The sequence below is a fragment of the Aquarana catesbeiana genome, linkage group LG04 (genome assembly GCF_042186555.1).
Source record: "Aquarana catesbeiana isolate 2022-GZ linkage group LG04, ASM4218655v1, whole genome shotgun sequence".
NCBI lineage: Eukaryota > Metazoa > Chordata > Amphibia > Anura > Ranidae > Aquarana > Aquarana catesbeiana.
In genome coordinates, this window is record NC_133327.1 from 148,501,851 (window position 1) to 148,520,979 (window position 19,129).

General features: G+C 40.7%; 1 protein-coding gene across 2 annotated transcripts; it reads right to left on the bottom strand.

The window, feature by feature from the left end:
• Positions 1–1,242: 1,242 nt before the first annotated feature.
• On the bottom strand, positions 1,243–14,601 carry LOC141141429 (transcription cofactor HES-6-like). Of its 2 annotated transcripts, none has more exons than XM_073629071.1 (4): positions 14,469–14,601; positions 10,770–10,865; positions 4,440–4,518; positions 1,243–2,013 (listed from the first exon to the last, which is right to left on the bottom strand). In XM_073629071.1, the coding sequence occupies exons 1-4, from the start codon at positions 14,523–14,525 to the stop codon at positions 1,697–1,699; spliced, it is 549 nt and encodes a 182-aa protein (XP_073485172.1). In that variant the 5' UTR covers positions 14,526–14,601; the 3' UTR covers positions 1,243–1,696. The 2 variants fall into 2 exon arrangements, with proteins under 2 accessions (XP_073485172.1, XP_073485173.1); XM_073629072.1 differs by lacking the exon at positions 14,469–14,601 and adding an exon at positions 13,849–14,046.
• Positions 14,602–19,129: the final 4,528 nt, after the last annotated feature.

Genomic DNA, 19,129 nt, shown 5'->3' on the forward strand with positions numbered 1-19,129 from the left:
AATTCCAGGGAGGATGTCATTTATTTACTGCATGTGAACTGTTTTCCTTTCTGATTTATGCAAATAGTCTTATCAAATTGCATTATGTATTAAAGCCTTGTTTCTTGTGTATGTATACAGGGCAGCTGTATTTGCTTCTTACATTTACAGGCTTGACAACTCCTCAACTTGTTTCACTTTGTTGCAAAAAAGTAAATGCAGTATTTATCTCAAATTAGTCTAGGAGAGCTGATACAGAAAGATTTTTTACCTTAATGCAGGAAATGCATTAAGGTAAAAAAAAAGTATGCCTTTAGAATCTAGAACCACTTTAACAGAACAATCTGCCTCTAGTACAATGTTACAAATTAGTTACTTATTATTGCATGTAATATTAAAACAAAAAAAATATTAATGACCTTACGATTATTGTACTCAGTATATTAAAACAAAAGCAAAAGAAAAAAAAAATATTAATGGCCTTACCATTATTGTACTCAGTATCCAGATTTGTTTGTACCTGTTTTTGCAATCATCTGAGCCTCTTAATAAAGTGATATTAAACCCCGAAACCAAAAATGGAATGAATTGCAGCTTATATTATCTCTTTTTCCCCTTATTTCCAGGTTTTTTCTCTATTTTCTTCTAGTGATTTGGCCGGTAACACACCTCTTGTGTTAGAGTGCTTCCACTTTGCATGAAGGAGCACAGGCGCACCTTTGGACAGCAGCATTGTGAATCTGGGGGCTGGAGGGGGTGTAAATGTATCAGCAGTTTTAGATACACTAACAAATTGAAGCCAACTCCAGCTCACACTGCAGTTACACAAGTGGTTACAGCAACAATTTGAATAAATAAAATCATTATAAGCACCCCTGTCAGTGGTAAATGGTTTGTCTCAACACTCTAAACTGACACATCTGCAGGAGAGCTTGTACTGTTTGAAAACAACAGAATTACTGTCAGGATCACCAGTTGAAAATAAAAGTTAGAAAGCCTAAAAAATAAAACAATTGCAGCCACAACATCTAAGAATCGGTAAGCTGCAAAATAATAAGTGTTTGCTTTTGGGATTAATACTGCTTTAATATTGTAATGATTTGCATTTTCTTCTGCTACGTGTATCTACATAATGTATTGTCATGTATAAAACTAAAATAAAGAGTTTGAAAACAGTTGTGTTTCACTTTAATTATAGATATACACACACTTACAAACACATTTCCTTCACATAAATAACATGAAGATGTAGCATGTCAGCTGTTAAGTAATAATAAGCTTTACCAGAAATAAAACTATGGAAAGGTTTACTGTATATATTATATTTATTTGTAATAAGATAGTGTAAATTACTTTAAATGAATAGAAATGTTACATGAAGAGATCTGTAATAAATAGGGGGAGAAGAAGCCTTCTACAATGCAGGCTACAAACACGGGTCTCCAGCCAGGAGCACTGGGTCTTTAGTACACCTAAAGGGGTGTGCACCCCAATGTGTTAAACAAAGCATATCTATAAGATACATATTGGTACAAAAGAAACGCTAGGACTGACAGCAGCGTCACTCTCTGCTCCTACACGCAGTGTAACTGCAGAAGATGGGGGACATACATAGTAACAGTGAATATATGTTAAGGAGACAGAGGTGAGCAGAGCGAGTCTGCCTATGGGTTACCCAAGTGTGCACTATGACGATTGAGTCGCTAAAGTGGTATGATTACCAGGGCCTCCACATCTGTAGGGAGCCCACAAGGGGACAGTGTTTTTTCAGGACATCAGTATGTGGCTCTGGGTCAGGATCAGGCTTCAGAGCTGGTGACAGGGTCCCCCCAGCATTCTCCTCAAAGCTTATGGGCAGCTCAGGGTTGGCATCCTTGACCCTAGGAAGGGATTTCAGCAGATGGTTGAGAAGACGCGCACCAAGAGCTTGGTCCATCCAATCACAGTTAAGAAGCAGGTTGTGGAGCTCATGCATACATTGGATGTATCCTGTGCTGAATCTCTGCTGGGATTCCACACACTGAGAGCCTTCACCTAAGGGAAAACAGTACAGTGAATAAAAATATAGATCAATACTCACCAATATATAAAACAGTAATGCATAAGTCCAGACATTTTTTTTTTCAATTTTTCATGGAGTGGGCCAGAGTTTGAACTCCTGCTTGGTTTAGTGTTGGTTCCTTGCCCCCTGGTTTGGTTGTGACACCTGAGTGATGAAAGTTCAGTACTATGGAGAGTCCCCTAGAATAGTGTTTCCCTAAGTATTGCACATACACCACTGGTGGGAGTTGCCCTCAATGTAGGGATCAGCATCACTTTACAGAAATGCTCCACAGGTAGACATATGCAACCTATATTTAGTTAACAGTATGAGATACCAGTGGAAGCATGGGCCGCTATTGGTTCCAGTTGATATTTTGGAGACAGTAATGCCCTCAATAATTGCTGTGATTACAGCATTTATACACTTTAAGTATATACTGATAGGTGGGAAATCTTGTTTGTTGCCTATGTATTGTGAAAATTGCTAATTTGTTGCCTGTGCATTGTATGGCGTGTCCATTTGTTGGCCATGTATTGTAAGAATTGCCTGTTTGTTGGCCATGTATTGTAAAGATTGCCTGTGTGTTGCCCATGTATTGTAAGAATTGCCTGTTTGTTGACCATGCATTGTAAGGATTGCCTGCTTGTGACCCATGTATTGTAAGGATTGCCTGTTTGTAGCCCATGTATTGTAAGGATTGCCTGTTTGTTGGCCATGTATTGTAAGGGTTGCCTGTTTGTTGGCCATGTATTGTAAGCGTTGCCTGTTTGTTGGCCATGTATTGTAAGGGTTGCCTGTTTGTTGGCCATGTATTGTAAGGATTGCCTGTTTGTTGGCCATGTATTGTAAGAATTGCCTGTTTGTTGGCCATCTATTTTAAAAAATGCTTGTTTGTTGGCCATGTATTGTAAGGATTGCCTGTTTGTTGGCCATCTATTGTAAGATTTGCCTGTTTGTTGGCCATCTGTTGTAAGAATTGCCTGTTTGTTGGCCATCTATTGTAAGAATTGCCTGTTTGTTGGCCATGTATTATAAGGATTGTCTGTTTGTAACCCGGGTTTTGTAAGGATTGCCTGTTTGTAACCCATGTATTTTACAGATTGCTTGTTTGTTGCCCATGAATTTTAAGGATTGCCTGTATGTTTTCCATGTAAAGTCTAACAATTACCCATTTGTTCCCATGTTTTGTAGTAATTGCCTGTTGGATTTCTATATATTGCCATGACTAGAATTTTTTGACCAGGTATTGCAATAATTGCCTGCTTGTAGCTCATATATTGTCAGGGTTGCCAGCTTTTTGCCTACATATTATTGAGTCAGTGCTGTTTCTCTAAGGGACCATTTAACTATGATTTAATACTATGCAGACCTGTCAATATTACACCAAACCCATAAAAACTGCAATATTTTGGCCCCACACATAAACTCAACCCTTAAATGTGTTGCTTGTATCTGCCTAATAAATAATGCTCCCTACAACTGATATAGCATGACATGCACGGTGTTTGAAACTCCAACCTCCCTCAAGGAGTTCTTTAAAGGCATAGTTCACCTTCAGCAAAAACTGCCTATGCAGACAAGGAAGGTCTGTAGATAAAAACAAACTGTGCAGCTTTGACCAAAGTTGAATAATGCTCTTGCTATGGGTGTAGGCCATTTACATATCTCATGAAGCCTGACTGAAAAACTACTGTTCACTTTTTACCATCACAGGAGTGAGCTCATCTACACTGAGCTTACAGCTACTGCATCAGGGGAGAGAAAGCAGATGTGAGGGGGGTTGAATCAGAGAAAGAGCTGACTTCTGTGATGATGGAGGTGAGCAGTGATGACTAGGCCTCACTTAGCAACGTCCTGGGGGTACTTAGCAACGTCCTGGGAGTATTTCAGTCAGGCTTTATGTGGTACGTAAATGGCCTACTCCTATAGCAAGGTCAAAGCTGTACAGTTTGTTCTTTTCTTATCTGCATAGGCAGTGTTTTGGTAAAGGTGAGCTATGCTTTTAGTTCCCAGGTCTGGTTTATGATGGTTGTACACAGAGGAAAAACAATTATGGAATACCTGCTCTAGAGGGGCAGTGACATTGAAATGGTGACACCTAGTGGAGCAAGACTCCATTGCACACATGAAATGTGAAATTCAGTTTATGTGCCCCATTAGCATAAAACTTAGTAGTAGCTAGCGTAGGTGGTATGCTGCAATTCCATTTTACACAGATGGGGAAAAAAAATGAACTGTCGTTCCTGCCTGCAGAAGGACGTTATTGTGTATAGAACAGAGGAAAAAGCATGATTATGAACTGCACCACTTTGGTACAGTCACCAGTAGTTAATATTACATCTGTCTTTAGTTGTTGCAGAGCTCCCTCTAGTGACAAAAAAGAAAAGTGCTGAAGAACTCATGATCAGACACTCACCTGAGCTTCTGCTTCTCTGAATGTTCTCCAGATGTCTCACAGTCATTTCCAGGATGTCCGCCTTCTCCAACTTGGACTGCTGAAGAGACAACAGACAGTAGAGCCAATGTCACTCTGTACTTCCAATATAATAAGGTGTAAAAAAATATTACTGTTTCAAAGCACCCTGGGACTAGGCTACAGATAACCTATTATGGAGTGTAATGCACCCCATACACTATTTCAGGACCATTTTAAAAGATTCTAAAGTACGTCATAATTACTAAGCTTGTCTGTATTTATATTGCTACATCGTGTTACTAACTCTATAATGTTTAAAGAATTCCCATAACTGTTGTCTGTCATTGCTGTGTAATTTTAGTGTATACTAGTGTCCAAAAATGTATATTAGTAAAACTCAAGTGATTCTCAGAACAGAAGTCACTATTCTATAGGTGTCTGTCTCTAACACAAAAATGCACATACTGTACTAGTACATTGCTATATCTAAACACAACATGGCACCTTGGGGCTGATTTCCTAAAACTGGATAGTACAGCATCTGATGCAGCTGTGCATGGTAGCCAATCAGCTTCTAACTTGTCCAATTAAGCTTTGACAAAAAAACCTGGAAGCTGATTGGTTTCTGTGCAGAGCTGCACCAAGTTTTGCACCCTCCAATTTTATAAAATCAACCTCACAGTTTGGGTGATTTACAGAAGGAGCTGATTTTTTTCTCTTTTTAAAGGTTGAATGTTTGTTCATTTCAGTCATCTAGATCATTTTTTTAAAATTTCCCTTGCACATAATTGGGTTTTCATGTTCAACACAGTGTCACCTTTTTTCCCTTGCTCAAGCTTAATGCCTATTTATCTTACTTATTTATTTATTACAGGTACGTATATAGCGTCATCAATGTATGCAGCACATTACTTATATATTGTGTATTAAAATCGGTCCCTGCCCTCAAGGAGCTTACAATCTAAGGTTCCTCAGAGCCCTTTCACAGCCCTTTTAGTTTTAGCGGCGCTTTATCATCATTTTTGCAGCGCTTTTCAGCTGCCGAATAAAGGGTTAAAAGCGCCCGCAAATCGCCTTGGCGGTGCTGTCTATTGATTTCAATGGGCAGGAGCACTTTAGGAGCGGTGTATACACCACTCCTAAGGCGCCTCAAAGAAGCTGCTTGAAGAACTTTTTTTGACTTTCTGCCTTTACAGGAGCTATTTTTAGCGCTAAATCGCCTGAAAAACGCCTCCAGCGTGAAGCCAATTTAGACAGGAACCAATTAACCTACCAGTGTACCTCTGGAGTGTGGGAGGAAACCGGAGTACCTGGAGGAAACCAATGCAGGCACAGGGAGAACATGCAAACTCTGGGAAGGGATTTGAATCACACTTTCAATTTAATCTTTTGTCATCTGGAACACACTCTGGAACTTACTTTAGGGCTGCGGTAAACATTAAGGCTTCCTTCAAATAGGTGGGTGCATATGGCCAAGTATCAGTGATTCTTGCTGTCAGAGAGACTAGCTGCATGCGCACAGTACCTTGCTCAGATCAATAGCCAGCATTGCCGCTGTTCAGATGTAACAGCTTTTCTGAGCAGATACATGTGGTTAGATACTCTGACCGACCCTGGACACAGGCAGTTTGCATTCAAGGACAGCATTCTGGCTGCATACAAACTGGCTGCAGGTAATCGCCCGGTTTGTATGCCGCCATAACGAAGAGTGCTGCTGGGTCTAGAGCAATGTTAATTTTGGCAGCAAATTAGTCTTAGTCTTTTGTCTAAAATGCCATTTTTGTTTTAGTTGTATTTTAGTCATCTGAATTGTTTTAGTCGTATTTTAGTGGACTAAAATCTCCAGTACATTTTAGTCTACTAAAATCAAATGGGTTTAGTTGAATTGTAATGCATTATTTAAAAGAGAAGTCCAGCCTGAGCTTTTTAGGCTGGGTTTCTCCTAAGGGTCACAGGAGTTCCATTAGTTTTGCACTCCTGTGACCCGTTTTCAGCGGAGAGAGGTCTGAAGTCCACTCTTTGCTGACATCACCAAGATCAGTCCAGGCACCGCATCATCCCGACTTCCGAAGTCTGGATCCGCCAGCTGTCTGGACTGATGGCTGTCTCAGCCTCTCAGCAAGCCGCTGAGACGGCCGCTCTCTGCCCCTCCACAGCTCAGCGCTCCAATGAGCATGGAGGAGCAGAACAAGAGAGATGATGACTGACAGGCAGCAGCTCTCCGCTCGGGGAGGAGAACTGAGCCATCGGCGATGTTCGGTGGCTCGGTTCTAAGTGTAGAGATGCCGGGAGACAGCTGCAGCATCGGTCTGATGCTGCATCCATCTAGGCAAGTATGAATCTAGAAAAAAAAAACAAAAAACATACTTCTCTTTTAAGCATTTCTTTAGAATTGCCAAACTCATTATGTACTCCTGGAGTAAAAATCTAATAACATATTATTTATAGTATTAAGGTTTGAACATGCACAACGGACATATATTTAGCCATTGTGATAAATAACGTCTTTATAAATAAAATCAAGGCTCATAAACAAACAGAAATATTGCATTTTGACAAAAAGAAGTACAAGTTGAAAATATTTAAAAAAAACTGTAAACTCTATTGACTGTAATGCCATTGCACATATTACCTGAATACCGTATATTACCAACATTAAATATCAAGAAAAAAAATAAGAAAATCCTTTTTTTAGCAGCTTAGTAGATGCCCCCTACATATTCTTATGTGGTAGTGTAGTGTTAATGTTGATGTCAAGTTTCAATTTAGTTTTAATCATAGTCCTTTGACTAAAATGCCATTTTAGTTTTAGTCGTATTTTAGTCATCTCACTTGTTTTAGTTTTAGTCGTATTTTAGTCGACTAAAATAGTATTAATTTAGTCAACAAAAATATTTTAGTCGACTAAATTAACACTGGTCTAGAGGCGGTAATTAGCAATATACAAACGCAGCAGCCTATTCACCCATCTGAATGAGGAGGCCTAAAAGTAAGATCAAACGGATGTTTATTTGATTGGAGTAAATATACAGTCATGTAAAAAAAGAGTAAGTACATCCCATTAAAATTGTGTTGTAACCTCCATTTAAACAGAGACTACAAAAAAAGGTGATATATTTGAATTAAACATTTCCTTTTCAATCATTTATTCAATAAAAATATTAATAGTTGTATCATTGTGCTGTGGAAAAAGTAAGTACATTCTTGGCCTCAGAAACTGATATTCCCCCCTTTATCAAATAGGACTTCTTGTAGGTAGATTTATTTATACTAAGAACACAGGTCTCCGCACCTATGGTACATTAATAACGACTACCACAGATTGTCAGTTTACTGCTTATTACCTATCACCTTATTACCTTACTAACATACCAGGACCATGAGCAGAGGCGGCTCTAGGCTTTGTGAGGCCTTAGGCAAAACTTACACATGAGGCCCCACGGACTGGGACGCTCCGTGATGAGGCCGCTATTCCTCAGGCTGCGGGCAGTATCTGATTTGTCCGTCAGCTCCTAAGCCACAGAGTCCCAGTGGGGGTAGGCGGAGCCGCTGGCGTCAACTTCAGTGATTGAGAACAGGCAAATTAGGCAAATTAGGCTGTGAGTGCGAGGCCTTAGGCGACCGCCTAATTTGCCTAATTAGAGAGCCGCCTCTGACCATGAGCCTATCTAATAGCCGCAGGTCACACCAAGAACTGTACTGATCATGTGTGCCAACTAGAACTTTGACTATTCTATGACAGCGATGTACAGTGGGGACGGAAAGTATTCAGACCCCCTTAAATTTTTCACTCTTTGTTATATTGCAGCCATTTGCTAAAATCATTTAAGTTCATTTTTGTTCCTCATTAATGTACACACAGCACCCCATATTGACAGAAAAACACAGAATTGTTGACATTTTTGCAGATTTATTAAAAAAGAAAAACTGAAATATCACATGGTCCTAAGTATTCAGACCCTTTGCTCAGTATTTAGTAGAAGCACCTTTTTCATCTAATACAGCCATGAGTCTTTTCGGGAAAGATGCAACAAGTTTTTCACACCTGGATTTGGGGATCCTCTGCCATTCCTCCTTGCAGATCCTCTCCAGTTCTGTCAGGTTGGATGGTAAACGTTGGTGGACAGCCATTTTTAGGTCTCTCCAGAGATGCGCAATTGGGTTTAAGTCAGGGCTCTGGCTGGGCCATTCAAGAACAGTCAAGGAGTTGTTGTGAAGCCACTCCTTCGTTATTTTAGCTGTGTGCTTAGGGTCATTGTCTTGTTGGAAGGCAAACCTTCAGCCCAGTCTGAGGTCCTGAGCACTCTGGAGAAGGTTTTCGTCCAGGATATCCCTGTACTTGGCCGCATTCATCTTTCCCTCGATTGCAACCAGTCGTCCTGTCCCTGCAGCTGAAAAACACCCCCACAGCATGATGCTGCCACCACCATGCTTCACTGTTGGGACTGTATTGGACAGGTGATGAGCAGTGCCTGGTTTTCTCCACACATACCGCTTAGAATTAAGGCCAAAAAGTTCTATCTTGGTCTCATTAGACCAGAGGATCTTATTTCTCACCATCTTGGAGTCCTTCAGGTGTTTTTTTAGCAAACTCCATGCGGGCTTTTATGTGTCTTGCACTGAGGAGAGGCTTCCGTCGAGCCACTCTGCCATAAAGCCCCGACTGGTGGAGGGCTGCAGTGATGGGTGACTTTCTACAACTGTCTACCATCTCCCGACTGCATCTCTGGAGCTTAGCCACAGTGATCTTTGGGTTCTTCTTTACCTCTCTCACCAAGGCTCTTCTCCCCCCGATGGCTCAGTTTGACCGGAAGGCCAGCTCTAGGAAGGGTTCTGGTCTTCCCAAACGTCTTCCATTCAAGCATTATGGAGGCCACTGTGCTCTTAGGAACCTTAAGTGCAGCAGAAATTTTTTTGTAACCTTGGCCAGATCTGTGCCTTGCCACAATTCTGTCTCTGAGCTCTTCAGGCAGTTACTTTGTCCTCATGCTTCTCATTTGCTCTGACATGCACTGTGAGCTGTAAGTCCTTATATAGACAGGTGTGTGGCTTTCCTAATCAAGTCCAGTCACTATAATCAAACACAGCTGGACTCAAATGAAGGTGTAGAACCATCTCAAGGATGATCAGAAGAAATGGACAGCACCTGAGTTAAATATATGAGTGTCACAGCAAAGGGTCTGAATACTTAGGACCATGTGATATTTCAGTTTTTCTTTTTTAATAAATCTGCAAAAATGTCAACAATTCTGTGTTTTTCTGCCAATATGGGGTGCTGTGTGTACATTAATGAAGAAAAAAACGGACTAAAATAATTTTAGCAAATGGCTGCAATATAACAAAGAGTGAAAAATTTAAGGGGGTCTGAATACTTTCCGTTCCCACTGTATATGGCTGCAAGCTGTAGATTATGTTCACTGTTTTTTCCTCAAACTGAAACTCCAGCCACAACCTATTGTTAGTTTAGGATAAAGTGGGTAAGAGTTAAAACCTTTGTCAGGTTCTTATTGTTGTCTGTGTCCCTTCTGAAGAAATCTTCCTTTGACTTTTTTCTGGACAACCATATAGAGGCAAATTGTAATCTTGCCAACAGGAACACGAGCAGGAATAAACACTTGACAGAGGGTCTAACCCTTCCCCACTATACTTAAAAAAAAAAAAAAAAAGCTTTGATTGCACTGTCTGTCCACATTGGTGAGATTCCCCTCATCTCCTTACCAGTGACTATATAGGAGGAGAAGCAAATTCTCCCTAGCTGGCAGAAATAAATAAAACCTGTTAGAGATTCAAACACTTCCTTATTTTACCTAACACTAACCAACATTTAATCTGCAGTAGAAGAGTGTTGGAACGTGCTGCCTGAATACATGCAGATTTGCTTTTTTTTTTTTACTTTTCTTAAATCTGTCCCAAGAGTATAAAAACTTATGGGCAGTGTTGTCCTTTTTATTGGTTAGAAAATGATTACTTTATTTGGGTATTACTTTCTAAAATGAGGCACTGACAATGTCTAGGGTAGCACAATTCTATTTTCAAATGTGCAGCAAGGTGGTACAGGTAGCACTCTTGCTTTATGTTGCTGCAGTCTTTTCTTATTTCTAACTAGGGGCATGTTTTAGATTTATGTTTATCTCCATGCATTTGTGTGCTTTTCAATGGTTGCCCCGGCTTTTATGTGTATTATTATCTATGTTTCATTGTAAATGTCTCTTGTGGGCACTCCATATGTGTAATATGTTGGCAATGTGAAAACAGGAATATTGTAAATACATAAAAATCATACAGTATGCATCAGATGCAGCAGTATGACATGCATACCCAAATACTTACATCAAGATGGAAAGCCTGGATTACAGTTTCCTTCAGTTGTTCCAGGCAGGAGTTGATTCTCTCTCTTCTCTTGCGCTCTATGAGTGGCTTTCTGAGCTGTGAAGAGGATATTAAAGAATAGTCATGTGAACATTTCAAGGGTTCAAGGAAAATTGGTAAACTGTACACTAAACGGCATACTGCTCTACTCTGTACACTGTGCTGTACATTCTATACTCTAAAGCAGTGTTTCAACTCCAGTCCTCAAGGTGCCCCAACAGGTCATGTTTACAGGCTCTCTATTATTTTGCACAGGTGATTTGATCAGTTTCACTGCCTTAGTAATTACCACAACCGTTTCATCTGAAGGAAATCCTGAAAACATGACCTGTTGGGACGCCTTGAGGACTGGAGTTGAGAAACACTGCTCTAAAGGAGTTCACTCTTTACACTGTTATAAATTCTATACTCCACGTGGCTCCACTCTATGCACTTTACTGTACATTTATACATTGCTCCTATATTATTCCACTCTATACACTGTAGTATACATTCTATATTCCACACGGCTCAAATCTATACACTGTGCTGTACATTGTATACTGTGTAATTCTCCCACTCTACAAGACTCTGGCCTGGCCTCACCTGGAGTATGCTGTCCAGTTCTGGGCACCAGTCCTCAGGAAGGATGTGCTGGAACTGCAGAGAGTCCAGAGAAGGGCAACAAAGCTAATAAAGGGTCTGGAGGACCTTAGTTATGAGGAAAGGTTGCGAGCACTGAACTTATTCTCTCTGGAGAAGAGACGCTTGAGAGGGGATATGATTTCAATTTATAAATACCATACTGGTGACCCCACAATAGGGATAAAACTTTTCAGCGAAAGGGAATTTAAGAAGACATGCGGCCATTCACTAAAATTAGAAGAAAAAAAGGTTTAACCTTAAACTATGTACAGGGTTCTTTACTGTAAGAGCGGTAAGGATGTGTAATTCCCTTCCACAGGAGGTGGTCTCAGCGGGGAGCATCGATAATATCAAAAATCTATTAGATAAGCACCTGAACGACCACAACATACAGGGATATACAATGTAATACTGACATATAATCACACACATAGGTTGGACTTGATGGACTTGTGTCTTTTTTCAACCTCACCTACTATGTAACTATGTAACTATGTAAGTTTGATCATTGTAAGCACCCCTGTCAGTGTTAAATGGTTTGTCTGAATCCTGTAACTGCTCCTTTTCTGGACAGCTTGGTCTGTTGGAGGAAGTTGAGAAATAACAGACTTACTGGTTGGATCAAAAGATGAAAATAAGGAAAAAATAAATAAATAAATATGCATAATGTTCCATACAATTTTTACACCTACATCCATATAGTAGTGTAAAGAGTAGCAAGAAGAGCATATGTGAGACAATTACCACCCTGCACCAAAGTTCAGCACAGGGTGGAAGGTCATAGGTTATATCTGGTTACCTTTCATTCTGCATTTCGCCTATACACTCAGTGCAATGCCATTCCATACAGAGACAACATGTATAAAGTAAAGCTCAGCCAAGTACAGTTTACAAAACTGAACTTTTTTACAAATGTACATAAAAATACTCCAATACACAATGCATGTATCCTTACACTGACCTCATATATCAAAATGTCAGTAAAAAGATCTGTTGTTGTAGCCACAAATTTAAATGAAATGAAAGTTTAATGCCCCGTACACACGAGCGGAATTTCCGTCAGAAAAATCTTGGATGGTTTTTCCGACGGAATTCCACTCAAGCTTGCCTTGCATACACACGGTCACACAAAAGTTCGCTGAACTTTCGACCGTCAAGAACGCGGTGACATACAACACTACGACGAGCCGAGAAAATGTTCCATGCTTCTGAGCATGCGTCGAATTGTTTCAGAGCATGCGTAGGAATTTTGCGCATTGGAATTGGTACAGACGATCGGAATTTCCGATCGGAACTTTTTCCGACTGAAAAATTGAGGACATGCTCTCAATCTTTTGCTGGCTGGAATTCCGCCAGCAAAAGTCCGATGGAGCATACACACGATCACATTTTCGGCCCAAAAGCTCTCATCGGACTTTTGCTGGCAGAATTTCCGCTCATGTGTACGGGGCATTAGACTGTAATTGCCATTTTGGGGAAACCTGATTGGTGACTTTGTGTAATTAACAATTTCTTGGGTCATGCAGTTCTCTTCAAAAAGCTGATTGGTTGCTGACATCATTGCCCTTTATAATATTTAGAAGATTTGGATAAAAGTTGGTAGAATTCTTAGTCTGGGTATATCTCTACTATATACATAGTAAATTAAAGGAAGTAAATGATCATTTACTTATTCCAAACTACACTTGAAAAAATGACAGTTGGAATCTGATTGGTTGTTTTCCTCAGATACTCTAGACCAGCCTTCCTGTCATAGACTGCTGTCACTTCATTCAGTAGCACAGACACTGGGATGTCTGTCACCGACCACGTGTGCGCTCACTGGTATTCCATATGGGAATCTACAATCACTTCATGTGATTTGCTAACAGGCTGACGATAGGCAGGGCAGGGTTTCTGCGGCGTCCAGGGACCTTTATGCATTATAATATAATAACTGCCGCCAGACATGTCAAAAGTGGTATCTGTGGAGGGGGATAAACTCAGTACAATGAGATTTCCTGGATAGCAGGACCTCCACACAACAGACGCCAACCCACATGTGTTTTAGCATGCAGGCTGGTGTGAACAAGCCCTAATTATGTTTGTGAAAATATCATAAGGTGAAATGATAACATGCAAACAGCAAAATGTGAAAGGAGGGAGTAGTAATGGCGCAAACTGCAATCAAGGATGCCAGAAACCATAAGTCAGTGTAGGGATATACTGGCATGGGGCAAGAAAGGGATAGTTCATAAACTGGGTAGGATGGATGATGATATCCAGCAGAATGGGTGGACAGTCCACAGCTCAGGGCAGGCCTCTTGAAGGAAGCGGAAGCACACTCCAAACATGTAGAAAAAAAAATCAAAGGAAGAGGTGCCTTCTAAGTGCAGACAATGTAGAATTTGATGGTACAAAGGATAAAAACACTCACATTGAGGTAAATATGTGTCAGCATGTGGAAGAAGTCCTGCAGCAGTGTGTCTCTTAGCACGCTGGTTCGGCAGGCTGTGCCGCTCGTATCCCTGTAGGAGTCGTCCACTGTTTCTGTGTGTGATGGTAGATCCAGGGAGGAGGGCTGGAACGCTCATAGACCGCAATGAAGTGTGACATCACCGGAAACAGCAAAGTGTGTACTGCCTCATCAGGAAATGAGGTGCTACTGGATACTCTTCACTTTTCCAGTTATTATCATGTTCTCCTTTTTACTCTCAATGCATGAGGTTCAGTTCACAAAGGTTTAGTGCATGAATCTTTTTTTTTAGTCATGTAATTGTAATTCTCAAACTGTAACTGTCACTTTTTTAAACTAAGTATCCTTATCCCATAGTGTTAACTATGTGTTTGAATTGAGTGTTAAGTATAGAAACCCACAGGGACCACTCAGAAATCAGCTTTCAATAGCTTAGAGTGAAGACACATGTAAACTCTACTTTGAATCTCCATGGTGAAAACACTATAGAATTACAAATAAATGACTGTGCATCTGAATTGTGATGATATCTGGGAATGAGACATTTCTGATCGTATAGAGCAGTGGAAAGCCTCTCTTACCTTCCTTTCCTGTTTGGCCATGGATGGTTTCAGGGTGTTCTTGGCTTCTGCAGACATTGCAATGTGTTGGTGTTCAGCAGTAACTGCACTGTGTTTCTCTATCCTCACACTGCCTGAACTCTTATTGCTGTGCCTCTTCAACACTTTCCCGCTCTAGCATTTTATACAAGCCTCTATTAGCATGTGAATTGCTCCCCCTTCTAATTCTCTATTGAAAGGCTTCAGGCACAGATGTCCAGATCAGGGTCTTTTGTTAAGACCACATCACCCCCCCCCCCCCCCTAAAGTACCCGTGTCACAATGTAACCCCATCACATCCAGGAATGCACTAATTATGTATTAGTGTCATGACAGAAGAAGCGTGAAATAAAACGTGTGTGGCACTTATACAGTTCAGCCAAGAGAGATGAAGACGGATGTATATACTGTACATTCAGAAGTGAAAGTGCAATTTTATCTTCTGTGTCAGTCCACAGGTGCCAATGTGATTTGCACTATTGTAATCCAAGTATGCGATCCAAGAAGAGCCTCTAGGAGCAGGCGTGGCATTAATCTCTCCTCGATTTAACAAAAATACTAATGCACTTCAAATGTTTTTAGACTTTGCCTTTGCTCTTGTGTTACAATAAAGATAAATAAAAAGACAGATTAAGGAGGAACTCCACTCTTGTTGGAAAAAAAAATTAAATTCAGCAGCTGCTGACTTTTAAAAAGAAATACTTGATCATGGATTGTAGTAATAGGATGTTAATGCTAGGATATCGCCTATATTTCCTTCTATAAGACATGACGATGTATTTTATACTGTGCTGTAATTTTATTCTTTTTTCTGGTTCTTTACATACCTGCTGGTGTTAACAAAAAGTTTTTTTTTTTTTAATTATTTTTATGTAACCAGTGATGTATAATTATCGGCACAATAAAGATTTCTTTTGATTAAAAAAAAAAGAAATACTTACCAGCCCATGAAGCCCATGGAGTTGACTCTATGCAGAGCTTCTGTTTTCAGATGTAGGAGCCGGCTGTGACTTCCTGATGTCTGCACAAGGCACGGCCAAATTGTGGGACTGGTCCTGCAGCAAGCTGGGATGTGTGATTTGTCAGGCTGCAGGCAGGGGAAAGGGGGGGGGGGAGTCCTATATAGATGTCCTACCTACTGATGAAGCCCATTGGGTGGGCGTAACACGTATGGGAGGAGCCGAAGCCAGTGACATCATACATTAGCTATTGGTGTTATGTCAGCATGGTGAGCTGAATCTATGCATGTTTCTCATATATTTCCCTGAGTGTTTTTAATCCCTTGATGTTTTTAATAAATGATTGGTAGCAGAGAGCACTATGGTCTTTCTGTTTATTTTATAATATGTCCCATTGACGCTTGAGGAGCAAGGAGAAAGGGGAAGTTTCCTTTGTGATATGAACAAGAGGAGTATTGCTGTACCATCCAGAGTGGGGGTTCACTAAGGCTGTTATGACTCTGTAGTGGGGTCAGCTACTTTAGGTGAGCAGGCACTTTATCTGGAGGTGATGGGCACTGGACACACTAGAAGTCGTTATATGAACTGTCACCAATTATAAACACTGTGGTGGAGTCCTCATGAGGATTTAGATCCTGATTCACTATTTTTATGCTGTTTTAGAACTACACTTTTTATTGAGTTTGATTCACATATTTTGGTATTGCAATGTTGTAAAATTAATATGTGATGGCGCTGCACTTATACTAGGCACTATATGTTTATGAATTTTGTGGACACATTCAATCAAGTGATAGCGGCGATCTCAGCCTGGATTGTGAGGCATATGTTTTAGTTTTTTTACACGATTTTACACGTATTTAGTTGAAGGTGATTGCACTGATTATATTTATAAACAGTCATATATAGATGTCACTCGCCTAGACAAGAATTGAGAAAGTGGGAGCGGGGGCAGGTACCTGTCAAAAAAGGTACTCACAAACCCCCACCCCCCCAAAAAAAAACAGTTTGAATGTGTTAGTGGCAGAGGTGAGGAGGAAGATGAACAGTACTTTCACTTTTGATTAAGGTCCGCAACTAGAGTTTGTCCTTGAATTGATTACATGACACAAGAAATAGCTGAAGATTCTGATTAAATTCAAGTTTCGGTTAGGAAAATGTGCTAAAACAGAGGAACTCTGAATGACTAAACTAAATACTACCAATTTAAACAGTTGTACAAATTGGAGAGACAGACACCCTCAAAGATTGTGTGCATGTGCCAGGACACTGCTACTATATACCGCACAGCTTACAGCATAACATAGTTACATAGTTGGTAAGGTTGAATAAAGGCAATAGTCCATCCAGTTCAACCTGTGTAGGTGCACATGTGTCAGTGTCTATAATAATTTCCCATATCCCTGTATGTTGTGTCCTTTAACCACTTCAGCCCCGGAAGGATTTACCCCCTTCCTGACCAGAGCGTTTTTTGCGATTCGGCACTGCGTCGCTTTAACTGACAATTGCGCAGTCGTGCGACGTGGCTCCTAAACAAAATTGACGTCCTTTTTTTCCCACAAATAGAGCTTTCTTTTGGTGGTATTTGATCGCCTCTGCGATTTTTATTTTTTGCGCTATAAACAAAATAAGAGCGTCAATTTTGAAAAAAACGCATTATTTTTTACATTTTGCTATAATAAATATCCCCCAAAAATATATAAAAAAAACATTTTTTTCTTCAGTTTAGGCCGATCGTATTCTTCTACATATTTTTGGTAAAAAAAAAATCGCAATAAGCGTTTATTAACCTCCCTGGCGGTATGATTATTTCAGATTTTAGGTGCTGAAAGCGGTACAATTATTTTGCACAGAAATTTGGCGTTTTATATTGTAGGCCTGTAATTCTTAGGAATAGTTCACTTAAATCTGTCCAAACAAGAGTCTAGTAGACATCCCGGGTATGATAAAGTTTGAAAAACGAAATAAAAAATTATAATATAATAAATAACTATAAATAATTATAACAAATAATAATATAATAATAATAAAAATTATATAATAATGTAATCAAATCAAAAACACTGAAATTTGCTCAGTTCCAGAATTTTAGCTTTTATTACTTTTAGTGTTTGATGACGGATCTCCCCACAAATCACTATCGCTCAATTCTGCAAGTGATTATAATTTATTATCGCTTTTTTCTAGCTGGTCTAAAACCACTTTTGATGTAAAGAGACAGTTTTGGTTGCTATGGACAATCTCCAGTTTCCAGGCAGAAAGAACAGTTTTATATATATAAAACTGCATGCAGGACACTGGGCAGACCACTAGGGACAAAGGGGATGTGTAGTTATTTGATACAGTACTGTAATCTGTAAGATTACAGTATGCTGTATCTATACTGTGTGTTTCACTTTTGAATTTACCGCCGAACTCCGTCCCCGTGCGTCGCAACGCTCGCAGGGAACGGAGCTCGGCACTGTGAATCGAGCGAGACACAGCGGCTCGCCGATCACAGCGGGGAGACATCGCAGGATCCAGGGGACAAGGTAAGTAACCTCTATATGGATCCTGCAATGCAAGCCCGAGTCTGGCTCGGGGATACCGCTTTTGGTATGTAAAATCCACCCCGAGCCAGACTCGGGAATACCGCCAGGGGGGTTAATTGGTTTGCGCAAACGTTATAGTGTTTACTAAATAGGGGATAGTTTTATGGCATTTTTATTAATAATTTTTTTTTTACTAGTAATGGCGGCGATCAGCGATTTTTATTGTAACTGCGACGTTATGGCGGACATGTCGGACATTTTTGACACATTTTTGGGACCATTGTCATTTATACAGCGATCAGTGCAATTAAAAATGCACTGATTACTGTGTAAATGGCACTGGCAGTGAAGGGGTTAACCACTAGGGGGCGGAGAGGGGTTAAGTGTGTCCTAGGGAGTGATTACTAACTGTAGGGGGATGGGCTGTGTGGGTGACATCACTGATCTCTGCTCCGATGACAGGGAGCAGAGATCGAGTGACACTTGTCACTAGGCAGAACGGGGAGATGCTGTTTACAACGGCATCTCCCCGTTCATCCGCTCCGTGAGGCGATCGCGGGTATCCCCGCGGCGATCGAGTCCGCGGGACCCATGACCCGACTCACGGAGCTCCCGGCCGGCGCGCGCGCCGCCTGCGGCGCGCACGCACGGGCACGGCGGGAAATTCAAATGGACGTACAGGTACGCCCATTTGCCCAACCGTGCCGCTCTGCCGACGTACATCGGCGTGCGCCGGTCGGCAAGCGGTTAAGATGCACATCCAAGAGTCTCGTAAAAATATCCATGCTCCCTGCAGCCACCACCAATTGTGGAAAAGAGTTCCACATCCTTATTGCCCTGACAGTAAAAAACCACCTGCGCAGTTTAAGGTTAAACCGCTTCTCCTCCAATCTCATTGTGTGGCCCCGTGTCCTATTACACTCCTTGAGACTGAATCATTTTTTTTCCAATGCTGGGATCACCATTGAGGTATTTGTACATCGCTATCATATCTCCTTTCAAGCGTCGTTTTTCCAGCGAGAATAAATTTAGTGCTTGTAGGCGTGCCTTGTAATTAAGGTCCCCCAGTCCCCTTATTAGTCTCTCCTCCCCTTCTTTGGACTCTCCTCATTTTGTCTCTGGAATACATCCATTTTTTTATGCATGCTAATAT